General features: G+C 44.4%; 4 protein-coding genes across 5 annotated transcripts in view; 1 reads left to right on the top strand and 3 right to left on the bottom strand.

Annotated features, from left to right (window-relative positions):
• Window positions 1-1,200: 1,200 nt before the first annotated feature.
• rpl15 (ribosomal protein L15) lies at window positions 1,201-3,947 on the bottom strand. Its single transcript, XM_012831491.2, has 4 exons — window positions 3,859-3,947; window positions 2,954-3,135; window positions 2,541-2,677; window positions 1,201-1,569 (listed from the first exon to the last, which is right to left on the bottom strand). The coding sequence occupies exons 2-4, from the start codon at window positions 3,123-3,125 to the stop codon at window positions 1,264-1,266; spliced, it is 615 nt and encodes a 204-aa protein (XP_012686945.1). The 5' UTR covers window positions 3,126-3,135; window positions 3,859-3,947; the 3' UTR covers window positions 1,201-1,263.
• Window positions 3,948-4,258: 311 nt separating this feature from the next.
• Window positions 4,259-6,533, top strand: nkiras1 (NFKB inhibitor interacting Ras-like 1). Its single transcript, XM_012831480.2, has 4 exons — window positions 4,259-4,541; window positions 4,867-4,974; window positions 5,215-5,456; window positions 5,619-6,533. The coding sequence occupies exons 2-4, from the start codon at window positions 4,881-4,883 to the stop codon at window positions 5,859-5,861; spliced, it is 579 nt and encodes a 192-aa protein (XP_012686934.1). The 5' UTR covers window positions 4,259-4,541; window positions 4,867-4,880; the 3' UTR covers window positions 5,862-6,533.
• A 197-nt stretch (window positions 6,534-6,730) lies between these two features.
• ube2e1 (ubiquitin-conjugating enzyme E2E 1) lies at window positions 6,731-18,765 on the bottom strand. Of its 2 annotated transcripts, none has more exons than XM_012831478.3 (6): window positions 18,561-18,765; window positions 17,549-17,712; window positions 16,759-16,809; window positions 10,220-10,352; window positions 8,527-8,674; window positions 6,731-7,327 (listed from the first exon to the last, which is right to left on the bottom strand). In XM_012831478.3, the coding sequence occupies exons 2-6, from the start codon at window positions 17,701-17,703 to the stop codon at window positions 7,230-7,232; spliced, it is 585 nt and encodes a 194-aa protein (XP_012686932.1). In that variant the 5' UTR covers window positions 17,704-17,712; window positions 18,561-18,765; the 3' UTR covers window positions 6,731-7,229. The 2 variants fall into 2 exon arrangements, with proteins under 2 accessions (XP_012686932.1, XP_012686933.1); XM_012831479.3 differs by having other exon boundaries at window positions 18,476-18,567.
• A 3,196-nt stretch (window positions 18,766-21,961) lies between these two features.
• Window positions 21,962-26,051, bottom strand: part of LOC105903697 (ubiquitin-conjugating enzyme E2 E2) — a 47,129-nt gene continuing 43,039 nt past the window's right edge. Inside the window, exons 5-6 of the mRNA XM_012831477.3 lie at window positions 25,715-25,862; window positions 21,962-23,096 (exon numbers count right to left, since the gene is read on the bottom strand). Coding sequence (XP_012686931.1) covers window positions 22,999-23,096; window positions 25,715-25,862 — 246 coding nt within the window. The 3' untranslated portion in view covers window positions 21,962-22,998. The remainder of the gene's footprint in view (window positions 23,097-25,714; window positions 25,863-26,051) is intronic.

Here is a 26,051-nt window from a genome sequence, read left to right on the forward strand (position 1 = left end):
CTTTTGTGTCTTACCCTCCTTGTGCATGGTGTCAATGATCGCCTTCTGGACAACTGTCAAGTCAGCAGTCTTCCCCATGATTGTGTAGCCTACTGAACCAGACTGAGAGACCATTTAAAGGCTCAGGACACCTTTGAAGGTGTTTTGAGTTAATAAGCTGATTAGAGTGAGACACCACGAGTCTTCAATATTGAACTTTTTCACAATATTCTAATTTTCTGAGATACTGAATTTGGGGTTTTCATTAGCTGTCAGTTATAATCATCAAAATTAAAAGAAATAAACACTTGAAATACATCAGTCTGTGTGTAATGAATCTATATAATATATGAGTTTCACTTTTTGAATCAAATTACTGAAATAAATCAACTTTTTGATGATATTCTAATTTATTGAGATGCACCTGTATATAAATGCATGCTATATAAAAAGCTGCACGCAGTATAGCCTGAATCCATAACAATCTCAGTTTAAATCTGAATTAATCTATGGGCACTACACAGTAATTTACCTTCAGTAGAATGACTGGGAGCAAACAAACCATCGAACCACTGCAAATTCACTCATGCACAAATGTGAACATGATAAACATGAAAGCAGTGATGGACATCAGTAGACCCTAAAGCATTTTAGCTTGCCTCAACTGTAAACAGACGCAAATAACACCAGCTATCAGTGCTGCATGAATATGTAACATACACATATTTCAGTCAGGCTGGAGAGCCCTGACTTTGTTGTATTTAGGCAGAAAACCCATGCACAACTTGCGGTCATTCATATATTCACACTCATCCATACAAATACAGGCCTGAAAGGGAATCACTCATTGGGACCAACACTTAGTATGTATGTGAGTCTATTCCTGCATAAATTTCCTCAAGCCTTACATATAGATGTATGCATCACTTTCACAAAATACTGCACTCCTCAGACAGCGATAGGCCAGAGTTCATGTAGCATGGGGGAAAAAGTTTTTATTTTTTTATTTATCGCACTAACCAATATGTGCACAAGATCTGGCCACACAAGACTGATAGGGTTGGGGGCAGAGAGGGCACTTTATATCTTCGGTCATATACTACAGCTTCTATTACAAGAGGTCATACTGCTAATCTCATTCAGCCTTGGTAACCTCACAGACTGCACACATTATGCCAAAGTCACCAACCACATCAGAGAAAACATAACAGGACACTGGAATGACCATCATAAAAAGAATCATTTTTATTTTGGCGACATGTACAGACTGAGCTAGGTCGCTGCTTAGCGGTAACGATGCAGTTGGATGGTGTTGCGTCTTCTCCAGGCGGCACGGCGAGAGCCTCCAATGGTGTGGTGGAACTTGTGGCCCTTGCCCAGGCCGCGGCTCTTCTTGCCTGCCGATGTCAGGCCACGCATCTCCCTGTGCTTGTGCACCGCCTTGGTGATCCATTGGGTGTCGGGATTGCGCCTGATGGCCTTGTGGAAGGTGTCGATCAGGATCACCTCAAAGAATTTGTACGTGGAGTCTTCACCCACCCAGTAAGAGGCCAGCACCCGGAGACCTCCGCAATGACGGCCAGCACGCTCCTATAAAGAAGAAATAACTTCCTGTTAATTGGTCCTATTCCTGATACAAATCCAGCACTTGACTACATATACTAAAACTTGACAAAAGCATGAAAACATTTGTATTATACTGCACTTCTGAGTAGTCTCAGAATCATAGAGGTAGAGATCTACGCGTGATTTCAGTCCTGCTCCTGCAAAACTATGTAATATGTACTTCTGCTTACACCTGCAGGTGGACGTAAACAGGGTGGATTTTTCTGTCCACCTCATGCCACCTCCCATGACATTTGTCATGCATAAAAAACACTGATCATGTGCCTTTTTATGGAGGCTAAAACATGAATACATTCTGTAGTTAAAACAAAAATGCGACATCTATTTTATTTTGTACATATATTTATGTTTTGTGGGAGTCCCGCAAGTCATGCCCGTCTCCTGCACACCCGCATCAGTTTCTTCTCGCTTGCATCCACACTCTGCAATCAAAACTAGTCCCATATCGCACTCTTGTGGACCTGCGGTATGGAGTGTGAGTGCAGGTGTCTAAGCCAAGTTATAAAGGTGGTGGATGAATGAACTGATGCTAATCCTGTTATGAAATAGTCGAGCTAGAAGTTAGATTTCTGGTACAACAGAGAATTCTTAGATCTCTTACACACACCCCACATGGTGCACGGCCATCGAACAGTCCCTCAGCACATCACCACTATCCACTGAACATATGAATGAAAGCAACCAATCTACAACACAACTAAACTTAGTCTGACCAGATTTAGTGATGGCATAGGTGGTATTTTAAACTACCAGAGGAAAACTGAGACTGAAATTAAGTCTTTATACTAAATCCACATCAGAAGTGTTATGCATCATCTCCCCTACAGATCAGAGGAATTGTACAAGCATAAGTACCACAAGACTTAACACATGGGTTTAAACATGCAGTTCCACAAACAAATTTCACAAGGAAGACAAAACAACCAGGTTCATACCTCAGCAACTGACTGAAGGCTGCGGGCAAACTTGATCTGGTTGACACCATGGTGCACAGGCTTTCCGTAGGTGGCACCCTTGGGAACGGGGCGCTTGCGGCCACCACGGCGCACACGAATACGGTAGATAACGTAGCCTATAAAAGGGAAACAGGAAAACGACATTTTACACCACACTTGAAGCTGTCAAAGTTTATGGACAAACTTTCAACAATGGCCCAGTCAAAAGGCACATCCATTAGCTGTACACTTAAACGTGATCAACACATTACATAACTTCACCACCTATATCCACAACTACCTGTTAGCATCTACATAAAGGCAGCATCAGTTGGTACACCCTTGGCTGAAAATTATTTCAGGCACCATGATTGGTCAGAAACACATACATACAGGATAGAGCCATTACCCACCTTGCTTAGCCTTGTATCCCAGACGACGGGCTTTGTCGGGTCTGGTGGGTCTAGGAGCACGGTGGAGGCTGGAGAGCTGGCGGTACTGCCAACATCTAACACGAAGCAGAAAACGCATCACGTCGGACTGCTTCTTCCTCCATAACTCCTGCATATACTTGTACGCTCCCATGTTGTATCAGCTACGAAAAGAAACACACACACCATTTACATGACTTTCAAGGTAACATACGATATGCATTTTGTAGGTACAACAGAGCGATCTGGCTATAAGCTACTGCGATGTTCAGTCCATGACACAAACAAACGCTAGCCTACAGGAAGTTACCACATTATCATGATAAATATGATTTCATGACAATGTGATTACGGAATGAGACTGTCACATCTGATATGACAATGCGGCCGTCAAACGTTGACCAAAGACAGTTATTTGCACTGTAGCAAGTAAAGAACTAACGTTAGCTATATTAACCAACAAGCTAGGCCCTACGAGAAGCATGCATCATTTGGTCTACCTGGCTAACCAACTAACTCAGAGATAAACAATGACCAAAAATAGAGATAGACTAGAGACCGCAGCATTTCGAAAATGGTAATGATAACATTAACTCTTCTACGAGAACATATGTCATTGTTCTTTTAACAACTAATACAGTACAATATCGTCTGGTGTAGTAACTGTACAGTGGTCAGCCAGCTAACCGGGCTACATAGCTTCACACAGCATCAGCTAAACTATTAATAAATCAACATCATAGACACACAAACTAAAAAATAAAGAATGGACGGATATGTTAAGGAACTCCGTTGTACATGCACATAATACGTAGTTCGGATTATATTGTATAGACTATGATTTTACAGGGATTGGATTTTCAGAAAAGCTATAGAATCTCGCTTACATGATGGCGTACCAGCCGGAAAGAAAGAGAAAGATCCCAGCATGCCTTTTGAAACAGGCAGTGACGACTGTCCCTGTTTTGGGTTCCTGGGAAATGTAGGCAAACTTTTCGATATAGTTTTTGAACATACAATATTAAAAACATCGCATTATTATATTAAGTTATACTTCAGACGTATCATTATGATTATTATCTTATGATTTACGAGTGCTGGCTACAGCCTAATGGGACCCTTTTTTGTTTGTTTAACTTACTGCGCTTTGTAATTGCTTTGTGAGTTGAATACACAAATAGCACAGGTTTACAGTTTTTAGTTGTTTTAGTGGGAGTAGTTTAGTTTCTACCTCCCTCTGATAGATAATAAAAATCATCATATAATATCAACGAGCCGTCTGATACGACGGATGTGACGTCGTTCAATAACATTGACAGGGCTGTAGGAAACGGGATGAATTTAAGGGAACTCTAATTTGTCATATAACATTTGCTACCTTGAAACATAGGGAATGTTATATACACGAACGTCGTACTTTCTATGGATTGTATGAAAAATCACAGCATTTTCAACTGCAAGAGAACTGTCCTCGAGTGTCTAAAAAACTACGTTACTTAACGTTAACTAGGTAGCTCATGTGTTAGCTCCTTCAAAAAAGTGACAGACGTCTGTTCGTACTACCTTCGCAGTAAGTGATCAGTATACATGTGGTTTGATTTTTGATAGATGAATTCACAATAGTAACCTTCATTCGACTGTTTGTGTGCTAATAAGTGTTTAGATGGAACTATCCAAAGCCTAGCTTGTTAGCTACATTTCACAGCATACTAACGTTGGTTACATTTCCTGTATTGACAGTATCCTAGTTAGAATTCCCTTAAAATGCAGCATTAGACTCAACCAGGTGACCTTGGTTACATGGTTTCATACATCCACTCGAATACAACACATTTAAGTTATCTTAACGTAGCCGAAACATAAACGAGAGTTGTGTTTTTCTCTTCAATGTCAAGGACATTACATCACAATGGGGAAAGGTTGTAAAGTTGTGGTCTGTGGCTTGGCATCGGTAGGAAAGACTGCAATTTTAGAACACCTTCTATACGGAAATCACACCGTTGGTGAGTATTTTCAGATTCTTTATAGGACCTATTATGTCTTTAGAATTATTGCTTCGAGTATAGAATGACAGATGGTTCGTAAATGATTCTGCTGATATTCTCCACCTGATAGTCTTGCAATCATGTGACAGACAGCTACTGTCATACGCATGTTATATCAATAGATTGTTATACAAGATGAAATACCAGATTTTCCTAAATCGGTATCTAAGTCAGTTAAATGGATTTTAACCCTGCTAGGTTCGGAATCAAATCAAACCCAGGAGGATGTCTACGTAGCCTCAGTCGAGACAGACCGTGGAGTGCGAGAGCAGTTGCGTCTATACGACACCAGAGGGCTCCATGATGGTGTTGATCTACCCAAACATTATTTCTCCGTGGCCGACGGGTTTGTGCTGGTGTACAGTGTTGACAGCGTAGAGTCCTTCAAAAAAGTCGATGCTCTAAAGAAAGAAATCGATAAGTCCAGGGACAAAAAAGAGGTATGTACGATTGTGTTTTCTGTGTTATTCTCTCTAACGCCCACACTCTAGTTCTCCACTGGTGAGCATATCATGATTAATATAGTCATGGCAAACTGGTACATTCACATTTTCAAAGCATCAATGGATGTGCTTAGTGACCACCCTCCTGTTTGATGGTAGGTGACTGTCATCGTGCTGGGGAACAAGACAGACCTGCGCGAGCGTCGTCAGGTGGAGTCAGACGTGGCGCAACAGTGGGCGCGCGGCGAGAAGGTGAAACTCTGGGAGGTGAGCGTGGCCGAACGCAGCTCTCTGATCGAGCCCTTCACCACCCTCACCAGCCGCCTTACGCAGCCGCAGAGCAAGTCCGCCTTCCCGTTGCCCGGCCGCAAGAGCAAGGGTACAACGTCCAACGACATCTGAGCCCAAATGCGAACTCTGGGAGAGGCAGGGGAAAGTGCTGGCAGTTGAGACCCTTAACACTATATACTCTTTCAGCTTGTGCACTCAGAAGCTCAACCGAACACAATGGAATGGCAGGAGCATAATGAACAGAAGAGGTTGTTGGCCATGATGGGCCATCTTCAGTTGACGGTTATCGATTTTCAATGTGTTCTTCGTTTAGCAAGGCTGTCGGTTGCACTCTGCTAATAATTGATTTAAGATGTCTTTGTATTAAATATTTACATCATGTTGACATGCCTGAGGAGGAGAATACGTATTATTTACTCTGTCACCTTTCCGTGTAGAATGCACTAGAGTAGTTAAATCAAGCTATATCATGGGAGCAGTATCGTGGCATTATGTTGGAGACATCCGTGTAACAGAATGAGATGATCCTTCGTTGCCTTTGTACCTCCCCACCATATAAAGGTCAACAGAGCCGTTATTGGCGGTTCTCACTTGATGTTCTGGCATACACCACACGATGCAGAAATGATTACCCTATATTTGTATTTGTGGACAATATACAAGCTTTACCAAAAGCAAGCTTACTGCTCAGGCATACAATATATGTAGCTACCATGCTGTTCCACTCACATTTGTTTGCCATAATAAAACATGATCATGCCTTTTTTTTTCCACAGCTATGAACCGTGGCTCTGTTTATGATTATTTATAGGCTGCTCACTGAAAATGTCACATTAACCTTAGACAGACTACAAAAGAAATGATATACAAATGAATACAGTACATCACTATGGTTTTCTGGAGAAAGTGTGTGGTTCGCTAAAAGCCTTCATAAAGTCTAAGACTGCATATTTCAATGAAAGTTTAAGAGGCAACATGAATCAGTTGTAATTCAGCTTTAATAGAAGGGAAGAATTCACATTGAAACCTGAAGTTTGGATCATGCTGTGCTACTGTTTTTACAAGCAACCGTAACGCAGAGAGACTTAACATTATTGTTTCCAAGCGTGCCAACTAAAACTGATTTACAACAGGGTAGAAAAACAAAACAGAAAAGGAAGACATATTAAGATGCATCATTGCATCATTCAACTCTACTTGGGCTCGAAACAAACAAATCCAGAAAAAAGGAAAGAAGAAAGCTTCACATGTTACAACAAAGGGACCATCAGGAAATACGACTTAAATCCCCCCCATAAAAATGTCTCCCACATCCTTCTCAATCCCCATCCCTAGTCGCCCTCCTCCCCCGTTCCCCCCCAGTTCCTCCTCATTTCAACCCCCCACCCACACATACACACACGCGCCTCCAGCCCCTCTCCACCTCCTCCCATATCACTCCTCCGGTCTCCATGTCGCTCTCCACTTCGCTGAGGGAGATTATGTAGCGTAGCGTTTGGTCCACTGTTTGGCTATCCTGTCGTGCTCCGATCTGTTGGTTGTGTACTGGGTGGCAATGCTTCCTACGAGCGGATCAGCTAGAAGGAAGAGAAAGTGAGAGGGGTTACACACACACACACAAACACAGACACAGCATTACCGCCGCACACCACTCATGCACCACGTGGCAGTCAGGAGGATTTGTGTGAGTTTGGCGGTCAGTTGTGGGTGAACGATGTTGAGCAACACAGTGATTCAACACTTGTCATATTCATTCCCTGTGACTCAGATGTGAACTGATGGTGAATCAATCAAAGCATTGCTGTCAGAGGAAATAAAATGCCGTACAGAAGGGGAAGCGTTGACATATGATGGGAGACAGGCTTAGTGTACGTACTTAAAATAAAACGCTACTATTAAAATGGGTGCCCTAACACCATCCCATACATTTGTTTACCTGCCATTCTAACACCATACACTGCATTAGTACACTTGAGGTACTCAACTCAAAGCTGCTTAGGCTTATCTCTCCACTGCTGGAAAACGGCCTTGTTGAAAAGCATTCCACTGTTCTTAGATACAATGATGGCTCCAAATGGTAAAATAAACACACACTCTTCCACTAAAACTCCCCTTATTCTGTCTATCCTGAAAACTGGCTGAGGCATCGAGTCTTTGTATTGATATGATATTGAGTCTTGCTGGCTGGTGATGGTGCCAGAGAAAGCGGCAGACGAGCACAGAAAGCACAGTGTGTATCTCTGTAGAACTCCACCGATGTCTGATGGAGATAAGTAGATGGCGGTTGTACATGCATCAAAAGAAGGCAGAATGTAGCCTGAACAACAGCAGCAGGTTGCATTCGCACATCCCACCACCCCCTCCCAAACCATTACTCGAGAGAGGACAATAGATTGAAAGTCTGAATGCACCTTACAACCATGAAATGGCGTAGTTAAAGAGCGCCATTATCCTACAGCTCGAGGACAGATCTAGCTCACACCTCCATCATACACTATGACACAAACACCATATTGACAAGATTTGAGTATGGATTCAGGAATAACTTAGGTATTGACATCAACACACCACATGGATCAAGAAACTAAATGAAGGGCTCCTTATAACATATTTAGAGGGGTTGCATGGTCTACTCCAAAGGGACATTGAGATGAATATATGCATAGTTTAAAGACTTTTAAGGACTTGGTTTTCCCTAGTGAGATGGATTTAAGTGTGTGTGTGTATGTGTGTGTGTGTGTGTGTGTGTGTGTGTGTGTGTGTGTGTGTGTCTTACCAGGGTTGCAGTCTGTGAGTAGGGAGCAGATGGACAGCAGCACCTTGGAGATGGTGAGGGCGGGGCTCCAGTTGTCCTTCAGGATGTCCAAGCAGATCACGCCCTGACTGTTGATGTTGCAGTGGTAGATTCTTGTGCGAAACGTCACCTGGGGAATCAGATTCAGGGATAGAGGGAAGAAGGGGAGAGGGAGATGAAGGGGAGAGGGAGAGGAAGAGGGAGAGAGAGAGAGAGAGAGGGCGGGAGGGAGGGAGAGAGAGGGGGGGGGGGTTACAACAGATAAACTATACAAATTTGATATTTGATTTGATATTTTCCAATGCCAAAAATGTAATAATACAATGAACAATGAAGGGGCTAGAAACAAAAATGCAGACAACCAAAGCTCCACATAAATGGTTGGAGTACAGTCTTTACCCCTTTTCAGATATGAAACATAGTGCCAGTTTACAAACAGTGACCTAACCACATTCCCAACAGTTATGGACATATATAACATCAGCCTAAAGGAGCAGGATGGTGTCACTGGCAGTAAACAGCAAAACATTGCACTGTGCTTTGTATGCATGTGACTTCTGCTGCACCACGTCTCTTGTTAAAATGGGGGGTTAAGGAGGGACTAGAGAGTGGGTTTCAGTGCTTGACAAGCCATTCTTGATTGTGAAGGAAATTGCTTCTTCTAAATAAACAGCAGCCCTAAGCTTCTGACTAGGTTTCATTTTCTCCTTAAAAATCAAGCCTCCACGTTTTCCAATCACTTACTCCGAGGGAAACAAGACAGCCGACATCAGAGGCAATAATGATCAAAATTGTGATTGATGATTGATGATTGATGATTGATACTTCAAATTCATTCCATCTTACGTCTGTCAGCTCAGAGGCCGACTGAATGAGTAAATGACTCACTGAGGTTTCAGAGTAATACATGGACTGGAAACATGGTTAACCAGATGAGTGAAATTACTGGTAAAGCATTGTCAACAGGAATTGCACTGAATAACAATTACTAGAAATCTGTGGTTCACAGGAGAGAATCTGTGTTCAAGGTTAAAAAGATGCCATTCAACTTTAACTTTTAAATATACTTCCGTTGTGTTAAATATTTATTAAGTCTGTGATTTAACATTTCCATATCCATTATTACAAGCTTCAGTCTTGACACAAAAAAGTGATTAATGGTGATTAATCACAGCAAATTGTACGATTAATTTATATTAATGTTAATTAATATGTAGATTTTTTTTTTTGATTGAAAAATAATGTATATGTATTAATTCATACACATCAGCAAACAGTGTACATTTATACGTTTATATATTAAATTCACAAACAAACCTAACTACATTCAACAAAGTGAAACTGACCACATTAAAGTAAACACTTTACATAGCAATGTCAATCCTTATCCACAAAAACAAGTGTATACAAGTTAGCAGTCATAAACCAAACATCTGACATCTTCCCCAGTGGCAGTGTTTGCGCTGGGAGAAGAGTTGCGAGTAATGTTGCCAAAAATCTGCCAAGTGTATCGTCAGCCTAAGGTTTAGAGATGCACTGCAAGAAAGTGAACTGTAATTCTTCCTCCATTGAGAGTCAGTAGGGCACGTCACTGACTACAAACTTGGGAGATGTGCTGTGTAACCTGCCACTGTTTTCACAGAGTTTGATTACAGGTTTGAAATACTGTTCATACCTTGGGTGGTTTGAAGGGGTAATCTGGCGTGAAGGCGATGTCAAGGAAGAAGATTCCCCCCTCGTACACAGACCCTGGGGGGCCCAAGATGGTTGACCTCCATTCGTAGATGTTATCTCCTTTAGGACCAGCGCTGCACACACACACACACAAACACATTAAAACCGAGAAACCGATCCGATCACCTAACAGCATAAGATGTGCACTGTCTCCTAAACAGAAACATGCAAGGCTACCACAAGGCTACCACCGCAGTCCTTTCCCACCCACAAGACAGCACAGCTGACACTGGCATGGATCCAGCCCTGATGTGGTACGGAACCACCATCAACATGTATTCATTAAACAGACGCTTTTATCCAAAGTAACCTACAATACAGACATACATTTACATTAGTATGTTTGTTAGTACACTTTCATGAGTACATCATGTGCTCTGGGTACTGAACCAAGGACCTACGTGCTGTTAGCACACTGCTCTACCAGTTGCTTGAGCTACAGGTGCATAACTAGAGAGCCACTCTCAATGATGATATAGATGCTTCATAACACCAGCACTACAAGCACAACCATTCTATGAACTTATATTACAAATGTACTGTATATATAAGATGTGTAGATCAATAATTATATATATATACCTGCAACAGTCAAAGTGCATGGTTTTAAGACCCAGCCGTTCCAGACTACACAGTATTGACAGTTCCTTGACCTTATTGGTTAAGTTGATTTCAGTTGGCATTTCCTGTTAATGTGCTGGGAAAGCTTACACATAAGTACGTGATTCAATGGGTCGGAGATAGCAAAGGCATAATTAGATTATAATGGCATTTAGGGACTTTTGGAGAAAATTGGATTGTGAAAAATGAACTTGGAACATCTAAATATATCCCCTGGGGATTTCACGTACATAATTCCAAAACATAACGATATTTGCAGTGGTATTAAAATGTTTTACAATGAAAGCTGTAGAAATATTCTCCTCAAATAAAATAATTCATCGCCAGATTACAACTGTCAAATTTCATGTTCCATCTGGTTTAGCTCAAGATGACATACTGATTTGTATGGTGAGAGTATGCCTGGAAAAAAAACAACATCTCTCGTATCATTCTTTCCCCCTGGGCTTTCATTGAAAATTACATCACAGCAGTGAATACATTCGCACATAGTATGGTCCATGTAGCCATAATAGGTGTTTCCCTGGGAACTGAACTTATGACCCTGTTTGTTTGTTTATTTGTTTTCCGTATGACTGGCCATCGCTGTTAAGGGTTTTAGCCGCAGAGAACACAACCAGCTCGAGTACTCATCTCCATTTCAAGGGGTTGCAGCTGAAATAAAGCGAATCACCCAGCAGGCTTTCATGTGGGTTGTGGAGCGTTTTCATTTAGAGTGCCATCTACACTACAGGGAACCACATTGCAGATTAAAAATGTTCTGAGGATGTGTGCTCGTCTCCATCTTCAGTAAGGGTCTCTCAGAGTAACATCACTGAATTCAACGCTGGCAGGGCAATGCATTAAATTAATGTGGTAACGGAATCGTTTTTTTAACTGTGCAATACATTTTTATAATTTTCATACAACTGGCTCAGACTCTTAATACAGCCACAAAGTCTGGCCAGGAAACAAAAGGGAAAAAACAAACACTGCAGCCTATGCTAAATCCAGAAATACTGTGCAAGTCCTTCATACGCACAGCGTGATTTCAGCTCTATGTGAGCATTCTGACACTGGGCCTGATAGGTCGCTAATACTATCAACATGCCAACACCCCAACAGGAGGTGTCAAGGACTGGTTCACTGGTTTCTGGAGCCGTTGTCGTGGCGTAGGACTGTTTTACTTCTTCCCTCCCCAGTGCCCAGCTGATTCATTACTGTAATATGATCAAAGATAAGAGCAGCAGAGAAAGCGGGGGGTGGGGGTGGGGGGTGGTGGGGTTGGTGTTTATTTGCCTCCAGATAAAGGAGGCCATTTGCATTCAAAAAAAGCTGTCTGTGGTTGACGCCTTTCCCACTGCCAATTGCACTCTGCTACCGAACACTGACTCATCTTCAGGCCTGGCGCGCTAACAAGACAGAACACATCACATTCATCACCAGCTCACTTAGAACTTGTGTATTCTTAAAGAACGTTGGAACAGGCAAATGTTTGAGTGGCCTGTCAGTGAGAAACAATGTTCCTCTCCCATCCTTCAATACGACTGCTCAATCTGCACTTAAAATAGAGCAGGACGTGAGGATGTAACTGCTGCATCCACCACATCCCTCTGCCCTTCTGAAAGCTCAGAAATACATTTTCCTAAACATATCACCCTCTCAATATAGTCTAGGGTACAAATTTAGATTAACATTTTTGCCTGTAGTAACCAGAAAAACCCCAAAATAAAGCTATACATATATATATATATATATATATATATAATAGCCTTGCTCTGAGGCTGCAAGACCCACCAAAAGGGCCCAGAATCAGTCAGCCAGGCAGGCAGGCAGCAGGGCAGGCGGGCAGGCAGTCAGGCAGCGGCCACCCTTCTGCTCAGCAGGCCCATCGTATCGCTCTCCTCTTCACTGGCCCCGGGGAGGGGCCTCGAAACAGAACAGTCTCAGATGCACACCAGACTCACAGAAGAGCTCCACTGTTTGCCTCCCCCCACTGCTGCCACCAACACCACCGCAGCCACCGCCGCCACCCCTCGCTGCACAAAGACCACACAGTCCCCAGCGAACAAGCCAGCAGTCCAGGCCATCACTGTTGTCATTCATTTAAATAACACAGATAGCTATCCTTTTTATTCTCTCTCACACTCTCTCGCTCTCTCTCTCTCTTTTTCTTTGGCGTCAAGGCGAGAGTTTAGACACTGAACGAGAATAACAAGTCGTTTCACTGGAGGTTCCACTAGAAAGTGATTAAAAAAACAACGCCTCCACCGTTTAAAATGTCTGAGAAGAGCCCAGCTGCAGTCAGTGGCTACTGTAAGAGCATGAACAGCAGTTTTGAAAAAGTGCCGGAGGCTAGTAGGAGAAAACGCTAAACTAGGTAAATAAGGGGCAGGAAACCTCATCTCAAACGGCAACTCAACGCACATGTTTGCACAACTGGTTCTAATCAGTTCCCCATCCGAGGCAAAGCGGTCAGGGGCGACTTTTTGCTTTCTGCTAGGAAGTGTGGCACATGTAAAATGCCAAAACTCGGTAATCACCTCATTTCTCATCTGCTAATAGCCGCCCGCGCTCCGCCTCCAAACAACTAAACACAAACTTCACGCATCGGAATAAAGATGAAGGGATTTACTGTGAGCCAACAGGGTGGCAAGGGTACATGCCTTAACATACACTGTGTCACACAAGAGGAATGCTGAGGCCGAGACCCCTTTCAATACATCCTTCTCGAGATGGAAATCTGATAAGTAGAACATAATAGTATAACATATTCCTATTCCAGCATAACCCCGACCTGAAGAGGGAGTGTCACAAAAGAGTGTGCTTAAGGTTTTAAAGTGGATCTGCCAGTCCACTTGAAAAGCATTCAGGCAAGCTCAGACAATGCCAAATCAGCCATTCGAGAGCTTGGAGGACAAGACCTGCAGGATGAACAGGGCAATCACGAGCTGCTTCGCTTCTCCTCCCCGCGCGGGGTCTTTGTGGCTCGTACAAAAGGAGAAGTGCCTACCTACAGAACTACCGCTTGACATGCCAGTCAGATAACCACAAGATATGAATCTGCCAGTTTCTTACAGCCGCTCTCTGTTAACTACGCACAGGAAACGCTTCCCACAGGTTTTGCACAATACTACAACTCACCAATGAGAGAGGGGAGAAGTGGGTGTGGGTGTGTTTGTGTTTGTGTGAAAACAAAGAGTATAGATATGACATGCATCCATAAACATTAGCTCACTGCTGTGTTGCTTGGGAAAGGTCAGTGTGCTGGAGGTTTCTCCCCCCCCCCCCCCCCCTGGCATTTGCAGCCAGATTGCTGGGGCTTCTGCGGGTGTTTCCTTATCAGGCAGCTGAAACTGTCTCACTTATCCAGTTAGTGGGGAAGACGGAGAAGCTGGAGCCAGTGACAAAATGGAGGAGGAGGAGGAAGAGGAGAAGGTCTTGCTCTGCAGCTCATGTGCATTCAAACACAGTGCTGCACGTGTGCTTTTAATTTGAAGCTGTGATAAATTACCGGGCCCCCGTCTCCCAGAATGTGTGGAATTCAGAGATGTGACTGACACCCAGGGGCAAAGAGAGGGAGGGAGGGAGGGAGGTGGGGTGGATGGGAGAAAGAAAGAGAACAAAATAGAGAGGAATTTAAAAAGGAAAACACAAGCTCAAGGGGTGAGATGACGAGAGACCTCTACAAAAATAGGAAATGCAAGAAGAGGAACCTGAAGAAGAGGAATATAGTACTGGAGGAATGAACGGCAAGAGAGTGAGGGGGGGGGAGTGTGAGAGATACAAAGAATGAGTGAGTGAGTGAGTGAGTGAGTGAGTGAGTATGAGCGAGAAAGGGAGAGAAAGAGACTGTGAATGTATGAAGGTGATTGAGTGGGTGAATGAGTGAGTTGGTGAGCGAGCGCAAGAGAGACAGAAAGGTTGAGTGAGCGTGAGTGAGTTAGGGAGTAAGAGAGGGGGAGTAGGTTAAGTAAGAGAAAGAGCGGATGAGGGAGGGATTGAGAGGATGAATCACTCTGAAGAGTAGGGGGCAAAGGAAGAGAAGGCAAGGCTCTCCAATTAAACGCCGGGGCCTTCATAGCCTTCATGTGAAGTTAAAATAAGCTGGCTAGCTTATAACGGGCACTGAACTATAAATGGCAAAAATGTGGGGCCACTCGCTGTACCAGTCTCGGGAAGACAAACACAGAGTGAAGAATGTAACAAGAAGGTGCCACAAATACTCCTGATGCCATCTGCCATTTCTTCCACCAAAGCTAAAAACAGACATGGGCAGAAGCAGCTCACACCATATTCAGCACATGTTGCACAGCATCCATTCATTCGATCCTTAATAGAGGCATTTCAGTGTTTTAAAAACTGGGAGAAACATCAACAGGACGTACCTCCCACCAACCTCCTCCCCCTCCTCACCTGCCTGTAGAAAGTTAAACAGACACTCCCGTAAGTCCGTAAACACCATGAGCGGAAAGAGACGTATCCACAAAGCCTCCCCTAAAAGCCACTTTATAGGATAAAACTATAACAGACATCTCATTCCCCTTTAAAATACCCTGGGCTGTGTTTTCTGGAACACAAGCCCACAGGCCTGTCATCGCACCGGGCGTGCAGCGCCATGACACATGTTTCTGTGGCACCCCAGAAAGAGGGGGGGGAGGCATCCAGTACAGGGCCCTGTGTCTCACGACGGTCTCCTTTAAACCCTAATAATCCTGCAGGCTTAGCCACAATCCGACTCTGATTCCCTCTACAGCAGCCTCAGCACCGGGGCAGCCGCGAGCACTCAACACAGGGCTTTACCGCGGATTGATTTTTGATATTCACAATCTGCGTACTTTTATTTAAGGAGATGGAATTGGACTTATTGACTAGATTTGATTTAGAAACCAGGGATGCCTCAGTGAAGGCGGGCAAGGAAAAGAGTGTCTCAGGCGATCGTTCTCCTGAAATGTAAGTTCTAATTGCAGAGAACAAGCGTTGGTTTTTAACGCCCAGACTGGGGCCAAATTGTAGGCTCTCAGGCTGCCAGCTCGAATGTTGTGGCATCTGCCATGTTTTTCGGTGCCCAGGCACCATTGCCATCACTAAAATGAGCGTGGTAAGATTAGCGGGCAAAGGCAAGTGCATGGCAGCCTCTGCCATGCCAACATGAAAGCCTTACATGACGGCCAAATGAGGTGCAGCCAAGACATGGATTTGGTGACCTCATTCGTTTCATTAATTACCCGATATCTAATTAATTCTAAATGAATGGCAACGTCTTCTGTTTATCAGATTGTTTACTTCTTTGTCTTTCAATCCCTTTATCTCCATTGACATCTCAACTTGCACGATTCATTTTGGGTGCCTTACACTTGTCTTTCTAACCTCTCTGTCTGTCTGTCTGTCTGTCTGTCTGTCCTGCTCCATTTTTCTCTCCATGCCAAACCTTCTTTCGTCCCCTCCTCTGTGCATCCACTCACACAAATAGCGAGGCTGCGGCAGACAGTGTGAGTGTGATAATCTGACAGCAGAGCTGCCGACCACCGAAACCTCAAACCAGAGGTGACAGGCGTCACTCTGTGAGATGAGGCCGAGGCAGAGCCCCTCTTAACATGCAGGTCAGACAGTAAACACGACCGTGACCCCTGGCCTGACCACCACACGACCGTGCCCCCCCCCCCAACCCCACACACACACTATCAGCTGTAATAAACAGTGGTTATTACTGATGTGGTAACAGAAAGCTATCCCTTCCTTTTAATCATTTAATCCTGTCACCTTATTCTCCACCATTTAATACACACTAGTGTTTGCCAATGAGCCAATCCAGAAAAGCCGGGTGTTCACTTCCAGAGTACAGTGGACAAGAGAGTAAAAACACACACAAGGAAATACCTGCAGTTGGGTGGTGGATCCAATGTGATGTCCGCTAACTCTTTTTGGATTCTGAAAGGCAAACAGAATGGTATTAATTTTCATTTGACAATAACATAAAAAAAAAAATCTAAATCTTGCCCTTTAAACACTGGGCAGTGGGCCAGGCAACCACCACCATCATCACCATCACTACCTCCGCTCAAAGGATCAGGACCAGCTCAGGACTACAGGGGAATCTCTCCCTGATTTGGGGTCTTCTCTACATTACAGCCCTGGGAGCACAAGACCACTCAGACAGTGTGTGCAGCAGAACACTTCTATTACAAATGATTTTCAAGTTCTGTGTAGAACGTAAAGAACTTGTAAAGTGCCCATGAAAATCATGTAAGGGTTTTACATTACTAGTTTGTATGTGTGGTTTGTCATCAGGGGATAGTTTTCTTTTGTTAGAAGGATAAATTATCTCAAAGTAAATATTGACATTACTCCTGTAAACCGTCCTGCTTAGACCAGACGATTCGGAGGTACTTAAATCAACAAGCCTATGAAAATTATCCTAACCCCAATGGCCAGGAATTGAGCCGTCATGCCTGATCGCTGCTCAGTGATGGAGGGAGAGGGAGGGGCGGGGGGGGGCATTTTAATACTTTACCAAGGAACGGGAGAATGGTCATGAAGATGATCTTTGTTCACAATTTAATTCACACAAAAGAACGTGTGCAGACATTTCTTGAAGCCGGTATCATTTCCGAGTCGCTCGATCCCTTAACCTGAATCCCCTGGTCAGGGTGGAATGGTCAACACTTACCTTTTGGCGCTGGTGGAGAGGAGTTTGGAGGTCTTGCTCATGCTTGCTTTGCTCTCTCTTTTCTTGCTAGGCGTGTCTTTCTCTGGCTGCTGATGAGTAGAGGACGAAGAGGATGATGAAGAACTGATGCTGGCACGCGAGTCCTCATCCGACATGCTACCGACCTTCACCGAAAGAGAGGAGCCAGAACAATACTCAGACTACAGTTGCCAAACGCAATCGTTACCGATTGTGTAAACCCAGGCGCTTCTGAATGAACAATGAAGCAACTCGGTAAACAACCTCCGGCATGGGTATGACCTTTAACTCATGCCTTGCTAGATACAAACAAGCCAACACGAAGTGATTGGAGGTTTACACAAATATGTTAAATGTATCGAACACAACAATCCACATGAACTTATTCCGTTAATTCCAGAACTGTTCGCTCTTTCATAACACCGCGAGGATTACTGACCCCACTAGCTAATATATTTGCGCAGGAACGTTATATTTAGCTTTGGCTGAAAAAAGCGTCATAATTATAAACAAAATTCTTTAAAATAGCCCGTCGCTTAGTTGACAAGGCAAAAGTACACATGAAATTGACCCAGTTGACAAGCTGTGCGTATACAGACAGAAGCGAAAATCGATTGGGCGATGTCGCATATTCGTTTGGGAAGCGCTTCACTTTTCTCCGAATCTTCTCGCCTTGAGTTCACCAAACTTTCGCATTGAATCCCCCAAGACTCTATGCTGGATGTTGTAAATATGACCATAAAGAAACAAGTTAAAACACCAATGTAAATAAAGATATCCCAACAGTGTAATTCTTTACGACGTCTTATCCCTCGACATGTAACTGAGCAGAGCACAGCAGTCAGTCCTGGGACAGACCATTTTCAGAAATACACTCCGACGGCCAGAATTTCCCATTCACGCACCTACCGTCAACACGAATGCTTAGACAGGGCTGCGATCATTTTGATTGCATTTCGACGTGAAATATGTTAAGCTTTCACACGTTAGCTACCTTTCTTTGTGTCTGTGTATGCCTCTTCCGTCGCCTGGACGCGTGTCTTTCGCCTCTCTCGGAGCGGAAGTGCTGGTGCAACAGCAACCGAAGCTATCCAGGGCAATGGAGTCGTGTTTGGTCGGGCACACTTGGCGATGTCAGATTGGAAGTAACCTACCATGTTAAACCGTTCCAAATCCCTCTCTCACTGCTGTGTGTGAGACATTGCTTTTTTAGTTCACTTAAAATTATACACCAAACACAGTATTTCGCTATCGAAATTACTGTAAAAACTTAAAATTATTTGATGTTGCGCCCTCCTCTCATCTTTATTGCAGGATGATACCTTGACCTAATGGCGATTGTAACACCCTAATGAATTATAGTAGACCTACTTCAAAGAGTTGAGACAACAGATGCTTGAGGCTCGGGGCTGTTATTGATAAGCTCAGACTTGATTGTGTTTGCTCGACTGGAGAGAGCTGGCAAAGCAAACACTACCGTGTCAAAATCTCGCTGCCCCTGCAGTTTCAATGAAACAGGACAAGCGTGGTCCAATTAAACTGGTCTGATGTGCTTCGACACAGTCAGTGAGAATTCTTGGGAACTGTTCTTCTATGGCTTTTCAGTGGCCAAATTAGGGGTTTGTTGTAATTGTTGGGGTGCATTGGCAGGTGCATAACATGTTTGTGCTTGCTCTGTTCTTCAACCATCTGTATAGCTAAACACTTGGTTGAGGAATATATGCTGGCCTACCTGACAAGAGATTGCGGGTCTTTCAGTTTCTAAATCTGACTGAAGAAAATTGTTTAAGGATATGTGTTTAGGTCAAGCCTCACTGGAAACAAATCAGGGCCTCCTCACTATGTGTATGAGCTCAATACCAAGCAGAAGTCAGTAAACACAATTTTGTGCACTATATGAGATTCTTTGTTGGTGCCGGAAGGTTGTGTGCAGTATTCAGCCCCCACATGTAACGTCAGTTATGCTGAATGAGAGCAGTGCGGTGGGGGCTTTACAGGCGGGGGCGGGGGTGTTGGGGTATGTGTACGTGTTGGGTATGTGTGTGTGTGTGCACGCGCGTGTATATATGTGTATGAGTGCATGTGTCTGTTGTCCTACGTGGGTATGTGTGGGGGTACCCCAATCCTCTTTTAAGCCAAGCGTAAAGGTACCTGCGCTGGTGTTACCCTACTTAGATGTCCATCTCAATGGTAAACATCAGGAATTGGGGGGGGGGGGGGGCAATGGCTGCTAGTGGCTTCTGCTTTCTCCTGCAAAGCGACCCAGACACACACAGTATACTCGCTGCACAAACAGGATGGGGAATCCCATGGCTGCTGGCTGCTCAAAGGTGAGCTAACCTCTACTTCCTGTCTTCTCCACTGCTGCCGCTGCTCTCCTCTCCTCGGCAGTAAAAAGTGGCGTTGCCACTTCTGTGTGTGTGTGTCTGTGTGTGAGTGAGAGAGAGGGAGTGTGTGTGCAGCATAACCAATGAGCCAATGAAGAACTGACAGATCAGCAGGAGCCCTCAAATGAGGCGGTGAACACTGACAAACGTGATGAAATGTGTGTGAAATACGATGCAACACACAACTCCACGTGCACTGCGCGTCTCACCCTGCCAGTGTTGGTTTATTCTCGTCTTGATGTGGGTGCGCAGAAGTGTGTTTAATCTTCTTTTTGAGGATCGCTTTAGAAAAAAATAAAAGTCAATCCTCCAAAGGTGTTGTGATTGGGTGTGGGAAGTCACCTCTGTAACCCAGTGTATCTGTAGGGTAAGTATGTGGTTGGACTGGGTCAGTAACCTTGAGCATTTTCGGATTTAAGGGCTCACCCCAAAGGAATTCCCACCAGATCCTACAGTGTACCATCACAATCCTCCTCATACCACCTTCACATTCCTCTAGCTGTACATCCATGCTGTGTGTCCCCAACAAAATACTCAAATTTTCATTCATAGACTTGGGTCTATACATGGGAAACCAGGTGTCTCGAACCGAGACATGCACTATTCCAGCCAATAAATGCGGAAGGGGTGTAATTTGTTGAACTCCACTATCAATAACCCTTCACCAGAACTGAGGACGTCACCTTTAATATACTACAGGTTTCCCAGACCCAGCTATGACTCTGGCTTCTTAATGTTGAGCTGAGCCCAGCCCTACGTACATTAAAACTGCAGACAGGATGAGGAAATCTTTTAGGTGGATCAAGGAACTTGCACTGAAAAGCTGACATGAATTAAGAGTCCACAGAGGCAAGTGGACAGACAGACAGACTGACTGACTGACGGGGTCGACATGACATCTCGCCTGTGTCCAGGTGTTCGGAGTAAAGTGGCAATTCAGTTGGAATTATGGTCCAGGAATGTTGGAATGCCGGATGGCAGACATTACCAGTGACTGCAGGGTTTCAGCCTGGGTTTGATTTAACAGCAGGAGTAAATGTATGCTCTGTTTTCTATTTTTCTTTTCAAAGCCATGCTAATTAAAAAAAAAAAAAGGTTGATAAAAAACATTTTTTTTTAAAAGGTAGCGAGACAGCAGAGAAAAAAAACGTTTGAAATGATGCAAAAAATGGAAATGTATTTCATAGCAAGGTTTCAAAATTAATATAACTATAATCCCCTCTTAAGTCATAATAATGGCGTGTTGAACATAGCCATTTCATTGCTTAGTTAACTAGAAAGCCAACACATGGTTGTACATGGCTGTAATCTTCAGTCTTTTGTTTTATTGAATTAATGCATTTTTTCTGCAGCTGCATTTATTTGCAAGAGACATCTGGTGCTACAAGAGAATCTCCTCATTATCTTTTATCTCCAATTCAGCGCACACAGTTCCTAATTAGCGTTTATTTTGTCCAGTTACAGAAACTTCAAATGAAGTGTGGTGTTCCTGCCTGGCTAGTAGCTGTATACTGACAAAATCTCTAAGGCAGCTACAATGGAGGCATTGTTTTAGGAGCTGAACCCCTCCAGACACATACACACACACACACACCACCCCAGCAGAAAGGAAAAAAAATCATGCAGGTCAAAGTGAGCACACACACACCACCCCAGCAGAAAGGAAAAAAAATTAAGCAGGCCACAAGTGAGCACACACACACACACACAGACACAAGGCACCTTTCACCACACCATTAGTTTGGCTACTCATGTGTTTAGAGTATTCACTTCCTCTGGGGAAGTTGTGATCTTACTCTCTCCGAGTGGGACAGACAAGATCCGTGTGATCAAAAGGCAACAAAACTCCAGAGAACCAGAGAGTAAAAGGGAAACAGACTTCCCTAGGAGATTATAGCACACACAGCACGCACGCGTGCACACACACACACACACACACACACACACACACACACACACACACACACACACACAGACAGACACAGACACACGAACAATGGGCCCTTGGGTCTTTTTAGCCAGAGTGCTTCCTTTTATTCATTTACTAATTAGAGTATTCGTTCATTTTCTCACAATGCAAGTGTACAATAAAACGACCTCTTGACACCGCGCGGTCAGTGTGGGAGAGCAGCAAGACCACTGACACATACCGTACTGTAAAGCGGCATCCTCATGACTTCTTACAGGCTGACGCCTCAGTAATCCACGTAAACATCTTCTCAGAAAGGTGGAGCAGGAGCGCGGAGGGGGGGCAATTAGAAAGGGTTACACAGAAAAAAAAAAACGAAAAAAATAAACAAATAAACATACAAAACATATAAACACACATACTACAAAAAAAGTGTCCGTTCCGTAGGGAAGTGAGTCACTATCGCCTGTCATGTGATTTGCTGGTCTTCGTTGTGACTCTTTATCTCGGCGCAGATGGGGAGTAGAGACAGTTGCTGGTTATTATTTGGGAAGGGGGGGGGGGTTGGTGTATGGGTCATTATGGGTGGATCTGAAGTGTGTATTTCCATTGGTTTGTGTGATAGTAGAAACAGGAGAAAAGGAAACAAAAACACACACACACACACACATACGTGCACGCACACAACCACACACACACAAACACACGCACACAACCACACACACACGCACACAACCACGCACATACATACACACTCCCAGATGATAATATTACACTTGTAATAATGATAATCATAATAATAATTATAATAGTAATAACAATAACAACAACAATAATAATAAAGCTTTTTATGACCTTACCAACATTCAGTGTATTGGAAAATACAATCCCAATCTACTCTTTGTATACATGTACACTGTATAAAAAAAGCTTTCAAGTCAACAAGGAACAAAAAGATCTTTTTTTTTTCTTTTCTTTTTTTCCACAGAGGGTAGAACAACAGGAGTGGGGGGAGAAAAAGAGGCGCGTTGGGGATGGAGGTGGGTGGGTGGGTGTGCTTTGACAGGTCCTGGGGGGGTGTCGGGGGACTGTTGAGGTGTGTGGGGAGGGATGGGTCGGTGATGGTGGCCGGCAGTCTATGTGGCGTAGCGCTTGGTCCACTGTTTGGCTATCCTGTCGTGCTCAGCTCTGTTGGTTAGGTACTGTGTGGCGATGCTCCCAACCAGTGGGTCCGCTGTGGCACAGAGAGAGAGAGAGAGAGAGAGAGAGAGAGAGAGAGAGAAGACAATGAGAAAAGAAAGAACCACATGAACAGCAAGAGAGAGAGAAAGAAAGAGACAGGGCGAGAAGCAGAGAGAGAGAGAGCGTTAGAAGGGGGTTGGGGCTGGGGGGCAGACTTGGTTAAATACCCCCAGAGTGACAGGTTATGTATCTTATCCCTGCTTTTGAGAAGATACCGCTAGAGAAGTGAACTGATTAGTGAAATGACAATCTCTTTCACAATCTGTTTGATAATCATTATGCCACACACATCAGAAGCCTTGTGTCTTTGTTCTCTTTGAGGTGGGTGAAGAGGCCCCCACTATGGTGACAGTGTCAAGGTGTGTTGGCTTCAAGAGCACTCAGGGTGGAGAGCGCGCGCGTGCCTGCGTGCGTGCGTGCGTGCGTGCGTGCGTGCGTGCGTGCGTGCTAGAGCAGGGCTTTTTTTTAAGCGTGGCAGAAAGCCGTAAAAAAGGACTGCTGTCTGCTGTCTGTCTGGGGCATTTCAGATTCAGGCCCCATAGCCAGAGATCAGGCCCTGCTGTGAACACCAGGGATTAAAGAGGGGGAGCAGAGATCCAGGAGGTTGGGCAAGGGTATATATATATATAAATGTGTGTGTGTGTGTGTGTGTGTGTGTGTGTGTGTGTGTGTGTGTGTGTGTGTGTGTGTGTGTGAAAGAGAGAGTATATATGTGTGTGTGTGTGTGTGTGTGAGACAAAGAGTCTGTGTGTGTGTGTGTGTTTGTGAAAGAAAGAGAGCAAGTAGGTGTGTATATATGTGTGTTTGTGTTCATATGAGAGTGTGTACGTCAGCCAGATCAAGGGGTAGAGACTGAGTGTTCTGAAAAGTGGAGCGATTCAGACAGCATTTTGCTATCAGACATAACAACCCCCCCCCCCCCAAACACACACACACACACACAGTAGGCGCTTTTCCACAGCAGGAACTCGCAGGCCGTTTTAGGCGCTTTTCCACTGTAGGAAGCGCCCCTGTAGGACCTCTTTTAGGGCTTTTAACAGGGGGTGAAAAAGGTGCTCTTCCACTGCAGGAACTATGGCCATTTTCCAGGTGGCGTGAACGTTCACAGGAGCGGTTTCCATTATGGTGTCATCAGCGGTAACTCGGAACGAGTACGACGCCCATCAAAGTTATTCATGCGTTTTTAGTTGACTGAGGAGCCCAATTCCTCGAGCCACAAATCTTGGGAACCTGGGAAGTGCCCCGAGTTCCTGCCGTGGAAAAGCCCCTACTGGGGTACAGCGAGGGGGGAGAGTGACGGTCTCACTGGATCACAGGTCAGAGAGACTGTCCCCCACAGCCCACAAAGCCTGCTGTATGCGTTCAGTACACCTCGCCAAATAATTCATGACATACTGGACACATCACACACCCACCCACCCAGAGAGAGGGGAAGAGAGAGAGAGTGAGAGACAAACACACAAACAGCAATCTTTCATCAGGCCACAGGTCAAAAGAGGTGAGCAGCATCAACGTTTTATTAACAGCAATATGCAAAGCTGATGCATTTCCACTAAATCTGCGTGACATCCTTTAACACAAACGCTTGTCTCCCTGAGGGGGGTGGATCTAAGATCCTCTCCTGGCTTTTCCTTGCCTCTCTCTCCTACCTACTCTCTTTCCTTTTCCTCTTATGTGCTTTCTCTCTCTTTTCTCGTTCTTTCTCTCTCTTTATTGCGCTCTGCCCTTCCTCTCCCTTCGCCCCCCCGCCCCCCCGCTCCCTCACTAAAAGCTTTACAGCACGATCACTATGCATTAACCACCAGTCACAGCATGTGGGCCATCAATAGCACGCCGCGAGTGCTGTGTCAAAAAAGCCAGCTGGCATTTATGGAATTAATCTAACTGGAATTAGTCCAACATCAAATCCCACTGAGGCGTAGCATGAAACATGCAAACCAGGCAGCCAGAGCTCTTGTCTTTCTCTTTCACCCCCAGCACAGGGACCACATTCATTTGACCAGCTCACTGTAATGAGCTGGGGATGTCGCTGAGACATTAGCGGTCATTAATGGTACATTATCTTAGCTTAGCTTCCCAGGTGCTGTATTGATTATTATGCTCTGTTGGAGGTTGCCTTTATTTATGGGCACTGCTACAAGTTGCGCATGCAATCAAAATTGTTTATGACCTGCAGGGGGGTTGGTGTGGGGCCCAGGGTGGCATAAAGAGGTCAGATTATGGGTGACTTAATTATTCCAGCTTTTGTGAACAGTGTCAGATACCCTGGCATCACTGTCGTCTAGTAGCTGAAGGATGACCTTTCAAGTCTGCTTTAAACATTCAAGCTGTATGGTAATCATTGGGCTTGGCATTCGCTTTGCTTACAAATTCCCACAGCGATTGTTTTTTACAGCAGTGTCACTTTGAGGACATCTGTGTGTGTGTGTGTGTGTGTGTGTGTGTGTATAGGTGTGTGTATGTGGGTGTAGGTGTGTGTGTGTGTGTATAGGTGTGTGTATGTGTGTGTATATGTGTAGGTGTGTGTGTGCGTGTATGTGTGTGCGTGTGTATGTGTGTGTGTGCGTGTGTGTGTGTGTGTGTGTGTGTGTGTGTGTGTGTGTGTCTTACCAGGGTTGCAGTCTGTGAGTAGGGAGCAGATGGACAGCAGCACCTTGGAGATGGTGAGGGCGGGGCTCCAGTTGTCCTTCAGGATGTCCAAGCAGATCACGCCCTGACTGTTGATGTTGCAGTGGTAGATTCTTGTGCGAAATGTCACCTGGGAATCAGATTCAGGGATGGAGGGAAGAAGGGGAAAGGGAGATGAGGAAGAAGGGAGAGAGAGAGAGAGTTGTAAAGAAATAAACATCCTACAGCTGTAAAACTGATCCAGTAGTTCTCGTAGAAATGTGGGGTATTAATGCACTACCAGTGTGTGTGTAAACAGATGGGTGAGATGATGTACAGA

The sequence above is a fragment of the Clupea harengus genome, chromosome 19 (assembly GCF_900700415.2).
Source record: "Clupea harengus chromosome 19, Ch_v2.0.2, whole genome shotgun sequence".
Classification (NCBI taxonomy): domain Eukaryota; kingdom Metazoa; phylum Chordata; class Actinopteri; order Clupeiformes; family Clupeidae; genus Clupea; species Clupea harengus.

What these genes read in the sequence shown, in the direction of transcription:
- rpl15 (XM_012831491.2), bottom strand. Translation starts at nt 3,125, where the DNA reads ATGGGAGCGTACAAGTATATGCAGGAGTTATGGAGGAAGAAGCAGTCC. An exon ending in GGGATACAAGGCTAAGCAAG is followed by an intron (nt 2,678 to 2,953) that starts GTGGGTAATGGC and finishes TCCCTTTTATAG; the next exon opens with GCTACGTTATCTACCGTATT. An exon ending in GCCTTCAGTCAGTTGCTGAG is followed by an intron (nt 1,570 to 2,540) that starts GTATGAACCTGG and finishes TCTTCTTTATAG; the next exon opens with GAGCGTGCTGGCCGTCATTG.
- ube2e1 (XM_012831478.3), bottom strand. Translation starts at nt 17,703, where the DNA reads ATGTCGGATGAGGACTCGCGTGCCAGCATCAGTTCTTCATCATCCTCT. An exon ending in ACCCCTTCAAACCACCCAAG is followed by an intron (nt 8,675 to 10,219) that starts GTATGAACAGTA and finishes CTGATTCCCCAG; the next exon opens with GTGACGTTTCGCACAAGAAT. An exon ending in ACTCACAGACTGCAACCCTG is followed by an intron (nt 7,328 to 8,526) that starts GTAAGACACACA and finishes TCTTCCTTCTAG; the next exon opens with CTGATCCGCTCGTAGGAAGC.
- nkiras1 (XM_012831480.2), top strand. Translation starts at nt 4,881, where the DNA reads ATGGGGAAAGGTTGTAAAGTTGTGGTCTGTGGCTTGGCATCGGTAGGA. An exon ending in ATACGGAAATCACACCGTTG is followed by an intron (nt 4,975 to 5,214) that starts GTGAGTATTTTC and finishes TAACCCTGCTAG; the next exon opens with GTTCGGAATCAAATCAAACC. An exon ending in AGTCCAGGGACAAAAAAGAG is followed by an intron (nt 5,457 to 5,618) that starts GTATGTACGATT and finishes GTTTGATGGTAG; the next exon opens with GTGACTGTCATCGTGCTGGG.